Here is a 22,021-nt window from a genome sequence, read left to right as displayed (position 1 = left end):
GTGACCACGAACATGTTTAATGTCCCCCAGTCATTATTAATGACGACGATGGATCTTCGACCAGCTGGGATCGAACCGAGGACCCTCCGATCACAAGTCCAATGCCTTATCAATCAGGCCATCTGCTTGTGCTGCTTTGAAAATACTCAAACTAAAAATTTTTTATTTCTTCATCTTACTTACTCCACTTTCCACATTCTGCATTAATCAACATTATGTCTTCCGAAATTTCTATGAAATTTGCTCTTAAAGTGGTGGTAGAATCAAAAGACAACATCCAGTGCATATTAAACAACCCCTGTCATTCATTTGACTTTTGACATCTTGTATTCAAGTTATCATCCATGGCAGGACAGCCCTGGGTGGACCAAGGTGTTCTGAACCAACCATTTTTAGCCTCCTCTATTTGCAGCTAAGCTTTTCCTGTTTTTTGACTTGCGCACAATTCAACTTATGTTTTTCACAACTATGATTGCAATACGAGCCATTGGTAGAAACCAGAAACCCAATGAGTTAAGTCCTTTCGTGATTGTGAAAAACAGAATTTAAGTTGTCAAAATTCAAGTTAATGTCAGGTGCTAGGTGTTTTCTTTGTTTTAAGCCGCCCCTCCTTTCCCCATTAGTGGTTGAAAGCCTATAGGATAGGCTTTCAACCATAATTAGTGAGGCATTATATTTTGTGTTCTCTAAGAAAAGGAAGGGACGAGAGAATAGAGTTATATGCAGTGAAAAAGGTTGAACAGGAAACTAAGGGGACCGAAATATTTTCTTGTTAAAATATTTGTATTAAATTGAATAGAATACAGTCCGGAAATTAACATTATTTCAATGTTTATCGATTTTTCATGTTAATCGTTTTTGTGTTAAACCTATTTCACTGTACTAAGCAACAAGGTTTTTTACTTTGAAAATCTTCAGGATTTTAAATCTTTAGTCCCTATCAAGCTTTTTAGATTTTTAAAACAATTAAGAGTGAGACAAATTTTTGCATTTTTGTTCCCCCTGGCTCTAATCTTTATTTTGTTTTTTCGTTTTGTTATTTAGTAGGCAATTATGTAATAAACTAAATAAATATGAATTTTGTTTGAAAGATAAATGGTAAAACATTAGCTCTAAGCTTCATGGTTTTATTTTAGATTGATCTTAAGAAAATGCCATTAGGTAAACTATCCAAGCGTCAGATTGAAACTGCTTACAGTGTTTTGAATGAAGCTCAACAGGTAAGACATATTTTTTATTTGTTAAAAAGTTAATGTGTATGTGTGTAAAAATAAAGACTCAGAATACCAATTCATTTACACAAACATGCATTTTGGAAAATTTCAGTTCAAATAGATTTGATTTTTTTAAAAATAATAATAATAATAATAAATAAGTAAAGAAATGAAAAGTTGGAAAGAAACTGCATTTTAGACAAAATACAGTCGAGCCTCCATATATCGAACTTCCACATATTGAAATTTTCTATATATCGAAATCCCAGCAAATTTCTATGTTCATTACATAGAAAAATTGTTTCTATATATCAAAAAAATCTCTATATATCGAAAAAAAATTTCGAGACATTCGTAGATTTTTTTCCACTTAAGCCTTTTTGTCTCATGGAAAAATGAAAATAAGGGGAGAAAATTATGTTCACTAATGGTTGCTACGAAACTCATAAGGAATCTGGGGGTTGAGGGCTGTGTAGATAGGTTGTTTTTCCGTTTTGGAGTTCTTAACGTCCCTCTAGTTTATTTCAAATCTAAGTTGTAACCAGGAACACTGTAAAATCAGTTTCAAGTTATCCCTTTTGTTGGTTGATTATCTTTTTTTTAGTCTTTTTTGCTTCAGAAAAAATCATTTAAGTTTAGTAGATTGATTTTTTACTTTTCTCTCGATTACACTGTCAAAACGAAACCCCGAAACGATATGTTGCGAATCAAGTTAATTGCCGAAGAATGAAGATGTATGAAGGAGCGAAAATGTGATTTCTGCTAATTTTTTATTTTTCAATTTTCATTTAATCCGATACTCATATTAATTAGAAATTGGGTTTTATACACGAAAATTAGCTTTAATTTTAGTGTTTTAGGAGATTTGTACGATAAAATAAGATCATTTCTATATATCGAAATTTCTATATATCGAATTTTTTTCCGGAAATTTGCTACTTCGATATATGGGGGTCCGACTGTAGTTTGAGTTCACAGCACAGCCTCCCATTGCAGTGAGGATAAGATACAATTTTGCAGATAAAATTTCACATTTCTAAAATACAATAAACTTTTTTGGTACATTTTATGTTATTTTTCAATAGTTTGAATTATGATAAACACCCAATTTGTTTTATAGAAACTTAGGCTCCATATTTTTTCTTTCAGTCTATTTCTATCTTAAAAAGGGTTAAACGTGTAGACGCAAAATATTTAAGATAATAGATTTATTATTTTGTTGCGTAGAAGTAATTTAATAATTTAAAATTTTTAACAGGCTACAATTTAAATGAAATGGCTAAGTTTTAGCACATTAGTGTCTAAAGCAATTTACAGATCATATTCTGAGGATAAATTTTGCTGTTTTCATAAAAAGAATTAAATAAAGGCACATTTTGCATATCTTTCAAAAAACCAAATACGGCAACTCTTCCAAAAAAAAAAAGCTACATTTTTGAATTTGCCGCATAAAAATAATTAGAAATAAAAATTCTCATAAACCCTCATAGTTTTTAGCATATTAACTTCCAAAGCAATGAGGATAAAACAAAATTTATGAATAAAAAATTTCATTCATTGAAGAATATTATTTAAAATAATCAAAAAAAGAAAACTTTACTGCACATTTTGCATAATTTTCATTAGTTTGCGGTTAAATAAACATCCAATTCTGCTTTGTTTTTGGAAATTTAAGTTTCTTGTGTACTTCTATCCCGCAAATGATCAAATATGGCTTGCACCACTTCACATGTGCGAGAGAGTGGTGTAGTGGTTAGACACTGTTATCATCCTCCCAAAAGTGCAATTGTTTATTACAACAGATTTTCTGTAACTACTTACTGTATTACCCCGAATTATTCGGCATGCCACAAAATTCGAGGGTCACCAGATTTTCAATAACACTTGCCTGGGCCTTTCCTGCATGCTGGAAAAATCGAGGTTAGAAAAAAATTGATACTATATAAAAATATCTGTTCAGCTTAAAAATGAATATAACTTCTATTTATATCTTATTAGTACTAATAAACAATTTAATTTTGTGGAAATATTTACTAACAATGTCATTTGTTATTTTAACAAGAAAAATATTGTTTAATAACGAATAATTTTATAAAAATTAAGTTAAAACTAACAAGCAAACATTTAAGCAGTAAGTTACCCCCCCCCCCCCTCCCAAGCTAGTGCTAAAGAATTTACCATAGCTATTCAATAAATAAAGTTTTAACTTACCTCTCTTAAAGGAACCTAAAATAATTTATTGAATTTTTTTAACAAATCACGTTAACAATGATTACTTCTGAATTGATTACTTTATTGGCATATAATTAAATCCATTAGTAATGACCCACCATAAATAATAAGCACATATTACACGCAATACACATGTTTTTAAAAGAAGGTCACTTTCGGGATTTATTTATTTCCTTGCACTGGTTTGCTTTCTGGTTGCTACTAAGTGGGGAAATTTAGTTCTGTTGCAAAAAAAAAAAAAAAACTCGAATTATGCGGCATGCCGGAAAATTCAAATATCCCGGCATGTTAGTCAACTTCGCTTTTTTCCGGCATGCGGGGTAATACGGTACTTTTCCTCTTCACATATCAAACATATAATTTATTTTAATAGGAGCAAAGATTTAATCTATGCCATTAAACCTGTACATGTCTGTCTGTGTGTCTCCTGTAACTTTATCTCCTCCTGACTGTGAATGTCTACCAGGTCAATGCTAAAACTGTTGAATGCAAGATATCCAAAGGAAGCCATTCCATCCTGTCTCATCCCTCTAAACCTTGAGGGGCAGGACATCCAGGGATAAAAGCATTGAAATCATCAATTGTCATTTGTCACAGGCGGCAACATATGTTAGTGAGCAGAGGCAAGCAAAGCCCTCTAGTATGTTTTATGAAACATGACAAAATTGAGCTAAAAGTAAAATTATTTGTCATGAAAGTTGATTACTTGACAATTTTTTTCTCCCCAGATTAGCCTGATCACGATTTCATATGAAATGCTCTAACAAGGGATTTGAAAGGCTTAAAATTGTGTTTTTGTTTTCAATAATAAGGAACTTGATATTTATTTAAAAAATGCTGTCCAAGATTACCGTCAAATTAAAATTAATTTAATGTTTTGATAAGAATAGATATTTTTGATAATTAGTTGAAAAGGATTAAGGATTTTTTTTTATTGTGAATGGAGACAAAATTTACCTTTATCTGACTATTTCCTGTTACGAAAGAAGATATTTTAAGGTCAGTGGTAAAAGGTAAAAGATTTGAAAAGTCTTTTGAAAGAGAAAGTTATAAATCTTTTTGCCTTTGTCCTTCAGGGTATTTCCTATTCAGTTCACTTTGTGTTTGGCTTTCATTTTTATCAAAGCATGCGCACGAACAATTTTGAATTAGCTAAGTTTTAATGTTGATCCCCCCCCCCCCCCAAAAAAAAAAGGTTCTCTGATTTAAAAAATATATATATTTAATTTTCTTTTTTTTTTACAAACCTTGATTGTAAGATTTTATTTCACTGAATGTGTAACATTTTTTTCTTGTATTTTATTAGGTTTTACTTACTGGATGCAATGCTGCAAAAATTTTGGATGCATCTAACAGATTTTACACACTAATACCTCATGATTTTGGTTTAAGGAAACCTCCATTGTTAGACAATGAAGAACTGATTAAGGTCTGTATTGCTTATTCTTTATTAATAATGAAGTTAAAAATGTGTCTCTTTAGCTGACTAAAATCTAACTAGGCAGTGTAAGATACACCAGGATGGGTAAGGTTACGCCATACGAAAGTACTTACTCTGTTAAGCATTAATAGCACTTATAAAAACTTCATTTCTGTACAAAAAATTTGAAATAATTTTAAAATTGAGAAACCCATGTCATGATCATTTAATTACCAGTGTTTGATTGTTACAATAAACTCCCGATAATCCACAAGTGGTTTATCCGCGAGTCAATCAACAATCAAGAACACGTGTTTTAGCAGAAAAAAGCAAATACCATTGGCTCTTTTCTGTCAAAACGTTGTAAATTTTAACTCGGTTGTTTTTGTTTTATTTATTTACTTTTTGTGCCTTCTTCATTGTACATACACTTGTTCTATATTGATCTTAAGATCTGTTACCCAAAAATTCAAAAATATTTTACCATACTGTACATATTTTCACTTTTGTAAAAAACATTATGCATTGATACAGCCAAGTTTTTAAGGAAGAAACAGTTTTTACCTTATTTGTCCCTCTTTTTTTTTTTTGCCTTTTGCGGTTTATCCGTGATTTTTATTATCCGCAGCACTTGTACCATCCAATTCGATAGATAATTGGGAGCTTACTGTATTCAATAAACAGGGCTTTGCTTTCCTTTCTTTTTTCCCCCACCCCCAAGGAGCTTTAAGGTTCAAACCTTTTGTTCACACTTATAAAATAGTCACTCTTTGCAGTTCTCTTTAGGGTGAAAGAGGGACATGAGTAATGACTTTCCTTACTCATTAAAGATATGAGAGAAGCAAGCTTAGTTCGACAAAATAGAAATGACCTGTTTTGAAAAATAAAATCAATGATGTAATAGTTGCATGTAGCTGGATGGGTTTTTACAGAGGCGTAGGAACTTTGTAGAAGTAGGGGGAGCTGGGACACAGTATGAGAAGTGTCTGGAATCTAAGGGGCAGAAGCAGAGGCGCAACCAGAATTTTTTTGGGGGGGGGGGGAGGGAGGCTTTTAAACGTTTTTCCCCATAAAAAATTGGCTTCGAAGCTTCCATCTCTTATTGAATATTGTATATATACAATTGTTTATGGAGAGAATGAGGTGATTAAACTTCTGGTTTTGAAAAGGAGTCAGTTGGTACTCGAAGATGAGCACGTAGAAATAGAGGTGTTTCGGGTCTCTCCCGGAAAATTTTCAAAATTCTTGTTCTAAAATCGAACTTATAAGTGATCTTTGAAAATGTTAAGGGGAGAAAAGGTTCGAATGCCCTCCCTGAAAATTTTTCAAAATTAATGTCTTAAAACGCGATTATATACCATATGTGTTGCCTTTAGTGAAAATATGACTCGAAAGATTGTCCTCGATCGATTTTTCGAACGATTTACATCTCCGTCCCAATATTTTGAATTAGAAGTTCTAAAAACGTAATTGTAGACAACCTTCAATGATGGCAGGGGAAAAGGCTGTACTAGGGCTCTACTCTGGAAATTTTTCAAAATTGAAGTCCTAATAGAGAGCGTTTTTCATGAAATAATCAGATGATGTAATCAGAAAAAGTTCAGAGGTTTCTTCTTCTTAATTTTTTCGAAAATTGTAGTTGCTGAAAAACGCGACTGTGAATCATATTTGTTGGCGTTAGAGGTCCAGCAATTTTTTTGAAATTGAAGTCCCAAAAACGGAATATTACATAATCTCCCATGTTGTTGGAGGACAAGGCATTCAAAGGACTCTCTTCCGGAAATTTTCAGGGAATTGAGCCTTGAAAACAAAATTTGAGGCGCTCTGTAATAATTTTGGAGGAAAGGTGAGGCTTCGACAGCGTAGCATTTAGAAGACTTTCTTATTTTCTGAGAACTAGAAAAAGGGGAATAGAGGAAACTGGAGGGTGGAAAAACAGAACGTTGGATATGTGTTAAAATGAATTGTTCACTATATATTATATTGTTCAGATAAATTTTTAGTTTGAAGTCTTTGAGTCTTTGATAGAAACTATAAAATATTGTTGGCTTTTTTTCTGCAATAATAGATGAAAGGTAACAATTTTGGCATAAAAATATATCTGTAAGTGATGAAAAAATCCTAATTTTGAGAAAAAAAAATAATTTGAATTTTGACATCTGGAATTCAAATTATGTTTTTCGCAATCACGTGTGTGTGTGTGTGTGTGTATGTAGGCGTGTGTGTTTGTGTCTGTGTGCAGGTATGAGTGTGTGGTAGTTGTGTGTATGAGTGTTTGTGGTAGGGGGGGATGTGTATGTGTGTGTAGGAATATGTTTCTGACTGTGTGCAGGTATGAGTGTGTGGGTAGTTGTGTGTATGAGCATTTGTGGTAGGGGGGGATGTGTATGTGTATGTAGGCATATGTGTTTGTGTCTGTGTGCAGGCATGAGTGTGAGTAGTTGTGTGTAGGTGTGTGTGTGTATATGTCCGTATGTATGCGTGTGTGTGTATGTGTTTGTGTATGTGTGTAGTTGTATGTATGTGGGTGTGTATGTGTTTGTTTGTACGTGCGTGTATGTATGCGCGTAAGTGTAGGATATTGACGCTACCTGGAGATGGTTTTCGCTAGAGGAGCAGCATCGTGAGGATCCGGTCGACGGTGATGCTGCAGAGGGTGCTGGCGGGAAAATAAAATGATAGCACATCAAAACAGTCAAATGAAAGCAATAAGCAATCGTGATTGCTCAGAAAACAAGAATAACTGTAACTTTGTAAAGTATAATCTGACGGGTCAGACAACTTAAAAATGAGATACAGTGGCTCCCAAAAGTGTTCGTACACCTTGAAATTTTGTAGTAAAATTAAAATAACGCAAAACTGAATTCGAATATGAAGTCCATTTTTTTTCACACCATTCCTATGCCATTCTGAATAACACCCAGTAGTTTTTTTTTAATATTGCCTGATTTTATTTTTGAAATTTGTCAAAAGACGAAGAGTCAGAGAAAAAAATACGCCACAAAAGTCATCGCACACTGAAATATTTTCGAATAAATTCATGATTAAAATTATCATAAGTTGTTTTTTTATTATTTTTGCATTGTGATGACACACTGTAAAGTCATTTGGCTTTATTTTTTCTTTATTTATGACCTAATATTCTGCCTATTATTTTAAAATGGCAGCTATGCGCATAAACCAAAAATACAATTCGAAATTTGATGTTTTTTCTCTCTCAGTAGCAGTAATTGGTTTGAAATGTCTCTAAATTAGTTAATTTATACCATTCTATAGTGAAGTGCTTGATAAAATGCTTTAAAGACAAGAATCGGATCGAAAACAAGGTATAAGAAAATGTCAAATGCAAAGTTAACAAAGCGTAATCGGAGATTTACAGTTAAAAAAAATTATGAAAAATACATCTTTGAGTGATGAAAAATTTTCTGTAGAATTGAATGAAACATTTTCGTTTAATTTTCCCCTAAAATTATTCGCCAAGTTCTCTGATTACCTGGATTAAATGGGATCTCTTCCTGCAGAAATTTTCTTGTTCATACGAAAAACAGAAAGCTTACGTTTTTCGCCGTAAAATCAATGATAAATAAGCTCAAAACATTTTGGAACAAAGTCTTACTTAAAGATAAAAATTAATTCAACATTTTGAGTTAAATTGTTGCATAATTGTAAATAGAAAAAAATGAGAAATTAAATCTAAAGAAATTAGTTGGGATCAGTTAATCAGGACGGTGAAGGTGTTCTTGTGTGAGGGTGCAGGACTTGGAAGTTTGAAATTTTTCGATGAATCATGCTGTTCAGTGAAATATTTTTAAAAACAATTTTAAATTATTTGCCCAAAATTTGGCAATCGGAAATAACCTCGTTTTTTTTAAATCAAGATATTGATAAGAAGCACACGTTTTGCGTTTCGTGCCTCAAATATTGTCATTAAGCTTAGAAATATCTCCTCAATCGCCAGAGTTAAACTTAATAGAACATATTTGGAGATATCTGGTGTATATATTACGAAAATACACTATTGAAACGGAAAACGAATTAGAAACAGTAAGATTTGAAGTGCTGCTGAACATTTACTCAGAAATTGTTCAAAAAGAAAAAAAAAACAGTGAAATCTATTCCCAGACGGTTAAAAGCTGTTTCTGATACTGCATGATATTCTACTAAATAATAACTTAGTAAAAAGTTAGATTATTTACTAGTTTTTTGACATTTTTTCAAAGTGTACGAAGACTTTTGTGAGGTCAAGTTTCTGGCACTTTTTGATAATTGATTTCTTTAAAAATCAAGTTTTATTATGTTATTAACACTTTTCATGTAGTTTTGTTAAAAAATAAATCATAGATCTTATAATTAAATATTCGTTCCAAAATATTAATTTTAACGAATCGATAATGGCGTATTTCATTGAAAATCGTAAGTGTACGAATACTTTTGGGAGCCACTGTAAGTTTTTGGAAAGTTGAAATTATTTGAACAAGTACAAACAACTTTAGTAACCTTTTTTCAGTCATGTCTGGAGCACCTTCCATGTTATTCATATTTAAATGCCAAACTGGCTCATTATTATCTCTTTATGTAATCATGGGACTAATTGCGAATCCGAGGGGGGGGCGGCTATGAGGTTGCAGCCACCCCCATACCAGAAATAAATTCTTTCACCCTCTGTCTATGCATCTTAATGTTAAAAAAAATATATATATATATATATAATTTCCTACATCCATTCTATCTATCAATTAATTTGTTTTCGCTCTTCTTAAGGTTGATACACAAATTTTCGATAGTAACAGGAGTGTTAGTTTTCCGAAATTTCCCTCCAAATTTCTGAACTTTTTCCTTACCTGTTCCAAATATTTATACATTTACTCACTGAAAGGAGAAAAAAGTGTAGATATAATAGCTACTTGTTTTTATTTCTTTCTCTCTCTTTAATTTTCGTGTTTAATATCAATTCTTAAAATTTTGTCTTCTTTCTCGCTGTTTTTCACTATTTGTTTAACATCTTTCAGCTTTTCTTTCTTCTATTTCATTTACATCACCTTGTCAGCGTAATTGTTTTGCATCCTTAACAAGAACTGAAAATTTTGCCTTCAAATTGCATAATAAATATGTCTAAACGAATGAAAACACTTTGAATATACATTTAAAATTTAGAGTTTTAACACTGAATACCAAATTTTAGATAATTTCAAATGTAACTCAGAAAGATTCATTAGTCATTAACACCCCTAGATAGCAGATAATGATACAGAACACTTTCGTTTACATCGATAAACTTTGGTAATGACAAGGAGACCTCAGCAAGAATTTTAACTACCTCAGTCGCCCCCAGAACAAAATTCTGGATTCGCCACAGCATTGGACAAAAAAAAACCGCATTCAAAACTAATAAGAATATGAACTGAAGTGCAATGCCGCTCTTGAAAGCCGAAACACGAGCTCAAGGTGGGGAGCAAATCCATATTGGTACTGGTACTGATTTCCGCAGGCCGCGGGGTAGAGCCCACTTTTCCGTATTTCTGGAATCAAGAGATGTTTTAACAGTAAAAAAAGGGTGAAGGTGAATTCAAGTGCACTGACCACTCCGTCTGCCCCCTGCTTTTGTTGCTTATTGGGTGGAAATTCCGAAATTCCTGGAAAAGGCAGATCACATTTTTGAAATCAGGTTTGAGGAAATCAATGTATGGCAATAAGCTGCAGTGCTGGAATTTTCCGGGGGAGCTGAGCCGGTTTGATATATTCCAGGGGGAGCTCAAGCTCCCCCGGTTCCGACGCCTATGGGTTTTTAAAACAAAATAGTAGGTCGAGTATTTTATTCAGTTGTCAGTAGGGTAACAACCCCAGTAATTGGCACTTTAAGAGTTTGACCTTAAACTTACCTCTGTTTTCATTTCTTAGAAAAGAAATATTTACTTGTAAATATTTTTGTATCCAAGAATGCACATCTATGTATCTGTTTAGTTCACTAAAAGCAAAAATCTTTGAACAGATATTTTTATAAAAATGTAGGTATACAAAATCACCAGTAATTGGCACATGTGAATAGAACTGGAAAATCACTTCATTTTTACATACAAATTTTGTCATCATAAGAAACATAATTAATGTTGATTTAAAGTAGGTAACTTTATAATAAATTAATGTTAAATCACACATCTTGACGTTAAAAACGTATTTTAGAGAAATAAAAATTTGGAATGTTACATGGAAAAAAATATTAAGATTATTCCTGATTCATCAGTTGGCATACAGTTTTGATTTTACAAATAATAGCTGTTTTCACATAAAAAGGAATATCATCGCAATGATTCAAAGGGACCATAAAAAATGTAGCACTTCAATACAGTCGCAATATCCGATTGTGATGGAAAAACATATTTGTTTTTTATTGTTTCTTTTAAAAATTCAATAGTAGATTCTGGAGGATTCAAATCAATTGTAGAAACCATATAATATTGTTGCTGCAAAAGTATCAGAAATCAAACTTGTACACATTGCACGACGCATTAGGGACTATGAGCCCATGTGCCAATTACTGGGGAATAGCAAAACTGAAGCACCAATTAATGACATCCATCATTTCTTCAAAAAGCCAAAAAGAGACAAAATTTACTTCTACCCACTCAAAGTAACATCTTTCAACTTAACAAATCTTTTGATAACCAAAATTTAAGAAATTTTTTAAATCAGATTTTAATGGATTGATGTGCATGCTTCCCTTAAGCCAGGGAAAAAGCTTTTGCAACAAAAATGGCTGATTTGACACAATTGTTTCTCTTTCCTATGCACTGCCATCATTTTGTAATATGAATTGAAGTTATAATATTTAAAGTAAATGTACACTCCGTTGGGTATATAGCCTTCTACTTTTAAAAGATTGGATATAAATCTTATTTTAGGACATTTTTGTTGAAAGTGCCAATCACTGGTGACCTGCCAACTACTGGGGTCATTGCCCTAAAAGATGTTTAGTCACCATGTGGCGAGGGGTTATTTTCAATTCGATTTTGGGTCACTTACTATCAGGGTTCGAAAATATCTGATATTTTGATACATAGCAGATATTTTGATATATATCCAATATTTTCAATCAGCACAAACTAGTCTTCAAAATAGTAAATGCATCCTCAAATCACTCTTTAATTTCCTTTATTGTTATATATAGACTTAAAATTAAGGTTTCTTCCATTATTTATATTTAATATTTCATTTAACATTTTTATTAACTTAAATGGAGTTAATTAGCTATTTTACTCATTTTTCTTCTGTTAGCAACTTTTACACAGTTATATGATTAAGAATTAAAAAATATGCATTAGTCGGTGCATAGTCATAAGACATTTTTTTTTTTTTTTTTTTTTACCAATGTTTGTTTACATAAGGCACTTTTAGTATGAATTGAAATTGTTACATTTCTAATAATTTTATGAATGTAAAATATAATGGGAATCTTATATGACTTTGCTACATTAATGATGTATTAATGCATCATAAAATACAGTACATAACTCTTTGGTTATTTTTAATAATATATGAACAATATTACTATGGTTAATATAATTTTTATATTGAAAATACCGTAGTTGAAAACATAAATTTTAAAATGTCTTAATATTTTCAAAATAAATATCGGATATATATCATGATATATATTGGCGAACCCTGCTTACTCTATTGAAAGAGTTAGCTAGCTGCACCTGTTTCTACCATTTCTGAAATTTTGGGGAGGGGGGGGGAATAACTTGTTTGCAACAATCTATCTGTTTATTCATTAAGTAAATTTTATATTAAACACAATCACATAATTTTTGTTCAAATCAATTCGTATAAAAAAGGTTCAAGCAATGTATTAAATTACAAATAGTGAAGAATAATACATTTCCATTTAAATTTAAGACAAACTCACTTAAAATTATAGTCAAGGTGGGAAAGCTTGCCTTTTCTGCTAGTATAAAGTAAACCCAGATTTTGTTTTATAATAAAAAAAAAATACTGAAACAAGATTCACAGTATAATTTTATGTGATGAACTTTTTTTAACTTAAAAAAAAATAATAATAATTGTATTTCTCTTTTTATGCACAGTCGAAAATTCAAATGTTAGATTCATTATTAGAGATTGAATTTGCATATAATCTAATCAAAGACGATGGAGGAATTAGCACCAAGGACCCAATAGATGAACATTATGAAAAATTGGCTACAGATATAGAAGTTTTACCGAAAGATACTGATGAGTACAGCTACATTAAAGATTACCTTAAGAAAACTCATGCTCAAACTCATGACCAGTACACCTTGAAACTGAATGAAGTGAGTGGTGGTTTTTCATTTACAAATTTGATTACTTTTCTTTTTGCAGGAACATGCGGTGGCCCTCGCTCGTGCCCAAGCAGCTGTAATGTCCAATTGTCTTCATATTATCACTTATGTTTTATAATATTTGGTTGTAGGATGTCTGCTTTTTCTGAGTAAATTGTGTTTATTCTAGTAACCATTGTCTTGAATAGAACATTTTTTAATGCAGAAAAAGCATATATGTAATACTAAAAACTGATTAATTACAAAACACATTAGAAATGCAAATCAGCAACACATTAAGAAAACAAATATTGACTGGAACTAAAGTCAAAAAATATGCAGCGTCATAAAATACTAAAATACCACCAAGTTTAGAGTTTTTAGAAGTAAATACTGCATTTAATTTTACATTTCATTTAAAAATGAATTCCTTTCTTCGTTCATTAGCAGCAAACTATTCAATTACAAAATCAAAAAACGTGTTGGGTAAGTTATTTGTAAAAGAGTATATTCTAGGGATGTCTTTGTAATAATAATAGCTAAAGCATGGGTGACAACGGGAGATGGGGAGGGGATCTGTGTTGTACTGACTCCGGCATTTAAACTTTTAGCGGTATGGTGCTTTAAAGGCTTTTTTATTTTCATTCGGAAGGTGCGCCACTGCTGACACTAAAATCCATTGTGAAGACAGAAACATTTGTCATCAAAATGACAACAGCAAGCTGAAGCACAGCGGAAACATAACGAAACAAATTTTTTTAAAAATATGTAGAATTTAAAATAAATCTTAGTCTAAAAGCTTCATCTTTTATCAAAAGGTAGTTTAAAATTATTCGGAATCAAAAAAAAATCCAAGAAGGCAGACGACTTTTTTCAAGCTAGGTGATTGCAAAAATACAATTTCTAGAATTAGGCTCTAAAAAAAAGCCAATCTGGCAACCCTGCTTCCCCATGAGCAGAACTGATTGCTTGGTTTTGAATCTGAAGAAGTACTAGGAGCAGTCTTTTATCATTATGTAGGAGAGACGGAGTCACTTTGTTGTCATGGAAACACCCCTTCATTTCTTTTGGTGCTGGGCTGCAGTGCAGATTTCACTTTCATTGCTTGGGGATACGTTTTCTTTTGAAATTGCCATTTGAGCGAATAATAACTGTTTTTTAACTTAATTTCAATGAAATTCGTAAAAAGAAAAACTTATAACTCATACTTCCTTTCGATTATGAGCATACAAATGAGAAATAAAATTTTACTTTTGAAATGCCCAAGCTCTGCTTGGTTTGCTTGGACAGACCGCATGTCACTGTCTATTTACTTGAATTTAAGCCAGGGTTGGCAAAAACCCGGGTTTTTTTAAAAAAGCCCATGGACCCAGGGTTTTTTGGGTTTTTTTAAATAAAACCCAAAAAAACCCAACTAAAACTGGGTTTTTTAAAAGAAATGTGGGTTTTTTTGTCTTTTCTTAGGGAAAATGTGGGGTACTTGTAGCATATTGTAGCGTAAGTATATGGACAAAGCAAAAAAATTGTCAAAGCTGGAAAATTCAGCGTTTTCTGAAGAAAAGTAAAAAAGACGACGAAACCCAAGAATGGTGAAGTTTCAGATTTTTTAGTTTCCTCGATTACCAACAGTTAAGTCAAAGTTACTTCTCGAGTGATAAAATCTGTTTGTTTGTATTTACAACTTTTTTTTTTTTTTTTGCATTTTACTTTATTGTATTTCATTTTGTTATGCAAAACTACTGTAGAACCTCAAGTAGTTTAAATCCCTTTTTACTGAATTCCAGCTTAATCAAGACATTTCTTTGAATTTTATGTTGCCTGTTTTTCTATTTCTGTGTACAGAGTAACAAATATTAAACTTTTTTGTAAGGTAATGAAAATACATCTTATTCTGTTCAACCGTTCGTAAAACCTGTAAATTTCTAAAAAAAATATACCTTGTTTAATCGAGATTTGTGACCTGTTGGTTTCCAGAAAATACTTCACACGAAAGTCTTTCGACTAGAGTAGTTTCCTCTGTACAATCTACAAATGTTTAGAAAATCAGACGGGACAGGACTTAGTCAAGATAATTTGAGTTATTTATTGACCAGTTAAAGAAAAAAGTTAAATACATTTATTTAAAATCTTTGAAGTATTTTTTTAATGCTGTTAAAAGTGAAGAAATACTATTAAAGTTCAAAATTCATTTTTTATGTTCATTGGCTGTGGTGAAGAACAAATAAAAAAGAAGTTTAAATTGTAAAAGTATTTAAATTAATTAATTTTTTAAAAACTTCTTGGAAAATTTTAAAAAACCCAAAAGTGGGCTAAATAGTGGGGTTTTTTAAATGGGTTTTTTCAAAAAAACCCATTGGGTCCAACCCAATTGGGTCCAATCTGGCCAACCCTGATTTAAGCTCATAAATTTTGTTTTAGGTATTTAAAATCAATCGACATGGTGAAAAAGGAAGATACAAGAAGAAATCTGAAAAATTGCACAATAAAAAACTATTATGGCATGGATCTAGGCTAACTAATTATGTTGGTATTTTATCGCAAGGTTTAAGAATAGCTCCACCAGAAGCTCCTGTGGTAAGTATAAAATTATTTAAATTCTTAAGACAAAATGCAAAATATGGCACTATTTTAAAAATTTTACAAAAAAAATTTTTTTTTGAACTCTGTTCAGGGCTTAACTCAATAAGCATCTTCTCAGGTTAATTGGTTAAAATCTTTGGGATGGTAACTTTGAATCATAAAAAATTAAATTTTATTTTCAAAAGTTTTTTTTCAAATGTTTCCTTTTTTTCTTTTTGTTTTCAAAATGGAGTTTAAAAGTGTTTAATAAGTGCATTTTTTTTTTCTTGATCTGTTCAAGATAAATTAGTAATGTGTGTGTTTTGATAATACTCTTTTGTGCTAAATTGTTTTTGCTCAGTTTAAATTTCTTATTTATCTAAAAGTTTTATTTTTTAACTTTTCAGACAGGATATATGTTTGGAAAAGGCATATACTTTGCAGACATGGTCTCTAAAAGTGCTAATTATTGCTTCGCTAATAAACAAAATTCTACAGGATTGATGCTACTTTGTGAAGTAGCTCTGGGAAACATGTAAGTTTTTAAATTTGTATTTCAATTTAACTTCTGATGTGAAAAATGTTGAATCTATTTGTGTTTTCTTTAGGTATGAAAAGCCGTATGCAGAATATATAACTCAACTACCACCTGATAAACACAGTACCAAAGGTTATGCATCTTACTTACTTTTGTTTAATAAATGATTAGTTTTTGTTTTTTATGTGTGTTTAATTAATATAAAATCTTTTTGTAGGATTGGGGCATACAGTTCCAGATCCAACAGATAAAGTTTTCCTTGGTGATGTGGAAATACCATATGGAAAACCTTCGCCTAGTAATGTTGGACAGAGTCAACTATTATACAATGAGTATCCTTTATATTTGGTTTAAATGTTTTTGTTGTATATTCATTAGTGAGAAGTGTCTTTGATATTATAATTAGGTTATTGTCATTTTTTCAAATGTTAAACATTTTATTCTTAAAATACTTTTATTCTATCCAAGAAGCCTCAAATCACTAAGCATTCGGGAAACCTTTTTAAAATTATATTCATAATTATTCAAGAGAGACCTACAGTTTTCATTTTTTCGAATGAAAGTGATCTGGTATTTAAATTCCAAGTAGTTTATTTTACATTGAAATTAAAAAAAGATTTTTTGATCTGTATTTTTCCCCCCTGTTTTGACCCGAGCGATGTAGGTTTTCTAAATCAAGGCCCTTGCTTCAGTTTGTTTGCTATATTTCTTCCTAAATTCTCTTAAACAAAATGCTTTCCTTCACCTTTAAAATGTTTTACAAGACTTTTCTTTTTTCCAATGTAGCATCTCATTTTGAATCAAAATAATTTGCTATAACTTTTGCTTCTGCTTCTTTATTTTTAATATTAAAGTAAAATTTTAGTTGAAAAAGTCATTAATGCTCACTTTTTAAATCCGTGCTAATTTTCAGTCAACTGCTCAGATAATTTTCAAATCTGGCAATCCTTGTTCTTTTCTTGAATGTCTGTGATAAGGTAGTTCTAATAGTCGGACAATAAAATTTTCTCAGTACTCTTTTTTTTTTTCATTTCTTTAAACAGTATTACTCTAAAATTAGGGAACATGTCCAGGTTTGAGAAATTGTGCAGGAAAAAGTTAAGTGTATTGCACATTTTTAGTAATGTCTCCTTGGTTTTACTGTGTGAAATTCCACAAGTTCTTCGATGTGCGAAGTCGATTGTGTGTTTACCAAACTATTCAAATGAGGGGGGGGGGGGGCTGATTTGTAAATTAAAGTAGCTTCATCAATACAGCAATGAAAGATAAATCAAATTAAACTTTGCTGAAGAAAGGCTGCAACATGATTTAATGGTTGGCAAATGATTGGAAGAATCTCTATGATTTAAAATTTTTATCTGTTGCCATCTTCTATTTGTTAACAAATTAAATGTTCAATTAAAATAAGCAATGTATGATTTCCAATTTTTGCTCATTTATTATTTTTTTTATTTTTTTTTTTTTTTATTTTTTTATTTTTTTTTTTTTTTGTGTCTGTGTGTGTGTGGAGATATTTTTATAATTGGAAAATTAGCATGGTTGTCAAATTTTGTGTGGGTAATTTTAATATAATAACCCTGTTGTTCTATGGTGATTCTTTGCTAGTTGATATTTCCGTACTCTTTGTTTTGCACGCAAAGGAAAATCATTCCTGGTACAGGCACCAGTACCAAAAATTTAATGCTAATGAATTAAGATCGCCAATTTCCCCAATGCTCTTCAATATACAATCATTAGCACCATCTTCAGGTTTTTCGTTCTCCTACAGTTGCACCAGTCCTGAAAATTAATAGCCGGAGCCAGTCTTGCATAATATAGACGAACGCGCGAACAGCGTTCGCAGGAAATTTTTGGCTCTGCAGAATTTTTTTTCAAACTGCTAACATTAATTTAAAAAAAAGAAAAAAAAATTATTATTAAGGGAATTATTTTTTAAAAAACCCAGTTGATTTCTGTTGAAGCTTTTTTCTAAAAGCCTTTTAAAGCACATGTGTGAAAAAAAAATGGTTTTGGTTGGTTTCAGTTGGTGAAAAAAGGCAAACTATATGTTATTGTAAAAAAAAATTAAATGATTTAAAACACTTTTTTTTGCCTCTATCATGTTTGAATATAAATTTAATTCTTTATTCAAGGGTGAGTTAGGGAAAATAATTGCTTGCAGAAAATTTTCCAGCTAGGATTTGTGTTAGCAGAAAGCTTGTCATTTTATCCAAGTCTGGCCGAACCTTGTATGTGTAAATGTGTTGTAGAATATAGTGGTTTAATTATGTTTCAAAATCAAATTAAAAAATCTAAAATGAATTTCATATTGTCTGTAATTTCAAAATTTTTACTCTGGAAAACCTGAAAATCTCGGGGAATTTGAGTTTGCCTGGAGAGTGGTCACTCTGATAGTGCATTCAGATAGATTGTGCTTTTCCTTTGCCATTTTCGTTTTGGGGAGATCTTCTACAAAAAATTGTTAGCATAAACATATGTTGCTTTAAATTTGAGACCACTGAACCAAAAATATTGTATTTCTCTGAAAATATCTTTTCTTCTTGCAATCAAAGCAAAAAACTTGCATGTTTTCCATTCATCTAAGCTCTGCAATTTGCAATTTTGGGTTCTTATTTCACAAAAGAAAAAAAAAGCTAATTTTCTTTTATTGCTTTTATAAAGAAGTTGTCCTAATTTGATAATGAAATAAATGTTTTGTAAGTGCAGCCATTATTTACTTTTACATCAAATGAATTGTTACTTTTTATGACTACAACAAATTACAGATGAGATACTTGTACGTTCAGGATTAAAACTACTGAATGTTTGTTCAGGGGTGGTTAAAATGGAGAAAGAGTTAAGAGGGGCTCAGACTTGTAGTGAACAGGAATGAAGCATCATTATTCAGCCCCATAATACTGTGAAACCTGTGTATAACGATACTGTCTATAACAATAACCTGTCTGTAACAATATCTTTTTAGGTCCCAACAGTGTCATTGCAGACAGGTTTTACTGTAGGAGGCATGATATTTCTTCTACAAAAACAATTATTTTTGAACTAAATAACCACATTTTATTGAATAATATTAGTTGCATCAGACACAGATACTATGCAATTTAGATTGTATTTTATTGTTATTCAACTTCTGAAGCATAGCAAATTTGAATTATAATATTTAAAAAAAAAAATTATATCCTTTTTCCAAGTTCTCCGATCTTCCCTTAAAACTTGTACAATGCTTGAGAAGTATCTGTGATTTATATTTTAGATTAGACTATATTAGACCAATGTAGGCCTCAGATACCAATAAAAATATCACATTTCTAGGTCTGCAAAAGGCTAAGACTGCCTCTTACCCAGCCTCATTGAAAATGTTGACCACACGTTTTTAGGTGCAGGAAAGTTTCTTTAAAAAATGCATGTGTGATGTATTACATAAAAATTGCGGGCATGAGTAATTGCTCTCTTTCTTTTGAGTTATTAAAAAACATCAATTATAAGCATGCTGAGAAGTAGTGTGGGGTCCACATCAGATTAAACTCTAATAGTCCACTTCAGTTTTACCCCCCTATGTATGTTCAAGAGCATAGTTTATTTGTATTTACGAATTTCTTTATAAATTTATACACATGAAAGCCTGAACTTATTCCTAGCAATCATTTTGAGCTTTAATTACTTTATTAATGTAGTTAACATTTTAATGATTTATCTAAATTTTCGTTTAGTTAAAGAAATTTGATTAAGACAAGTAATATTAAACTGATGGTTTCTTAATGTTGTATTTTTTACTATAACACCTTTCATCATTCAACTGCTTATTATGTATTACCAAAAGTAAATAAATGTATATATGTTTTTTTTTTTTTTTGCATGATATAAGGTAAACACCAGCAGTGGTCAGTGCTTAATAGTGCTCCAATAGTGGGCACTTCAAGGTTTACATTTGAAAAAAGGATTTCAGGTCTCTGGATTCAAAAGTGCATCAAACGTGCATGTTTGAAACCATTGGGAAACCTGGAATCTTATTTTTTTCAAATATAAACCTTGAAGTGGGCACTACTAAAGCACTACTAAGCACTGGCCACTACTGGCATATTTACCTTACAATAAGTTTTTTTTTTTTTTTTTTTCACTATATAAGTAATTTTTCATTCTTTTACCCCTGGTATGTTTGAATCCTTAACTGTTCTAGATATATTGTTTATGATGTGAATCAAGTCAATATCAAGTATTTGTTAAAGGTGAACTTCAAGTTTAAATATTAATATTGACTGAAAAGATCTTTGTTATAAACTGAACGTTTGGCAACTACCTCCAATTCATTTTATTGATGTACATTTTATGTAACTAAATCACAAATTAAAAAATTAAAATATATGGCCTTGCAAATTTTATGAAGAATGATGAGTTTATAGTATATTAGAAGACATTATATAGTGTGATTCAAAGGCCTTGCTTTAATTATAAAAAGGCATTACAAAACAATTTTGTATTAATGGATAAGTTAGTTTTTATGCAATAAATGACTCAAGAGTGACTTCGTAACATGGACGGAAAAAGTAGGAAAAACATGAAATTGGTCTAAAATGGTTAAGGAAAATCACATGTGATTGAAATTTCTGGATAAGTCAGGGAATTCATTTCAATCTTTCCATTTGAAGAGTGAAACTGCTGATTCATTTGTGTAAAAATGCCTAAGTAAGGTAAATGTTGAATTCTGGATACCCAAACTTTCCCAGACTGTGTGGATGATGAAAATTTAAGCTCTTTTTGAAATAATTAATTAGCATAAGAAGGCTGAAAAGTGAAAATAAGAATTTTTATATTGTTTCAGAATAGAGGCGATAATTTATTTAATTCGCGATCTCTAAAACAAACCAACGCATAAAAAAAGCATTCGCAAAAATAGACCTTTCTTCTGCAGGAGTACAAAAACTTTAGAATTATGATTTATTTTTAAAATATTTTATTTTGGTTCCAACATATGCTTTGCAGGAAATTACTTGTCTACAAAGTATTTAAATGGCATTTGCAATTTATTTTGATGAAATGAATGATGATCATAAAAATTTAAAAAGTGTCTCAAAATTTTTTGCTGTATTGCTTAAAATCTTTTTTTTTTTTTTTTTTTTTTTTTTTTTTTTTTTTTTTGAAAAAGTTCTACATTGCACATATTTTTTCGCCGAAAGTTTGCTTGCTGTATTTGAAATTTCAATTCCTTGTTCACCTTTCAAACATTTTGATTATTTTGATAATTGGAAGGGGTTTTTTAAACATATTCTGGTTTTGATTGGCTATTTATTTACGGGAACTGGAGTTAGTTTTACAAGTTAAGCGGTAGTTTTATGTTTTTTGAGAGTATTAAATTATAGTCAAAAAGTAGTAAATAATCAGTGAATTAATTAAATATGAGGAAAATTCAGACATATGAGCTTTTTTATTTAATGTTTGTTATATGATTATACTAAAAATCAGAAAAATTTTCTTAGAAACAAACTTTTATTTAATTAAAGAGGAGGAGAATGTGAAAACATTAAAATCACTTGGTTTTATCTATCAAAACAATAGAACTACTGGCTTTTATTTTGCAGAAAGCTTTAATGTGATAAATCTATACTAAGATTATCCAAATAAATAATGTATCAATATGATTTTTTCTGAAAAAAAAAGTAATTTTATTTCTAAATGTGTAACTACTTTAAACTTTTGAAAAATGCATCAGTGTAAATTGTTTTCTCAAGTATTTTGAGAGTAATGCTAAGAAATGTATTAAAAG

The 22,021-nt window shown here is 30.8% G+C and overlaps 1 protein-coding gene across 1 annotated transcript in view; it reads left to right on the top strand.

Moving 5' to 3' along the window:
* The window catches only part of LOC129224173 (poly [ADP-ribose] polymerase 1-like), a 133,164-nt gene extending 112,542 nt beyond the window's left edge, over positions 1-20,622 (top strand). Inside the window, exons 18-25 of the mRNA XM_054858590.1 lie at positions 1,137-1,220; positions 4,753-4,875; positions 12,951-13,178; positions 15,585-15,740; positions 16,133-16,260; positions 16,334-16,395; positions 16,481-16,595; positions 20,438-20,622. Coding sequence (XP_054714565.1) covers positions 1,137-1,220; positions 4,753-4,875; positions 12,951-13,178; positions 15,585-15,740; positions 16,133-16,260; positions 16,334-16,395; positions 16,481-16,595; positions 20,438-20,510 — 969 coding nt within the window. The 3' untranslated portion in view covers positions 20,511-20,622. The remainder of the gene's footprint in view (positions 1-1,136; positions 1,221-4,752; positions 4,876-12,950; positions 13,179-15,584; positions 15,741-16,132; positions 16,261-16,333; positions 16,396-16,480; positions 16,596-20,437) is intronic.
* The last annotated feature ends 1,399 nt before the right edge of the window (positions 20,623-22,021 follow it).

This window comes from Uloborus diversus, chromosome 6, assembly GCF_026930045.1.
Source record: "Uloborus diversus isolate 005 chromosome 6, Udiv.v.3.1, whole genome shotgun sequence".
Classification (NCBI taxonomy): domain Eukaryota; kingdom Metazoa; phylum Arthropoda; class Arachnida; order Araneae; family Uloboridae; genus Uloborus; species Uloborus diversus.
The sequence above is the reverse complement of the archived record's forward strand: the minus strand, read 5'-3'. Positions and strand labels throughout refer to the sequence as shown.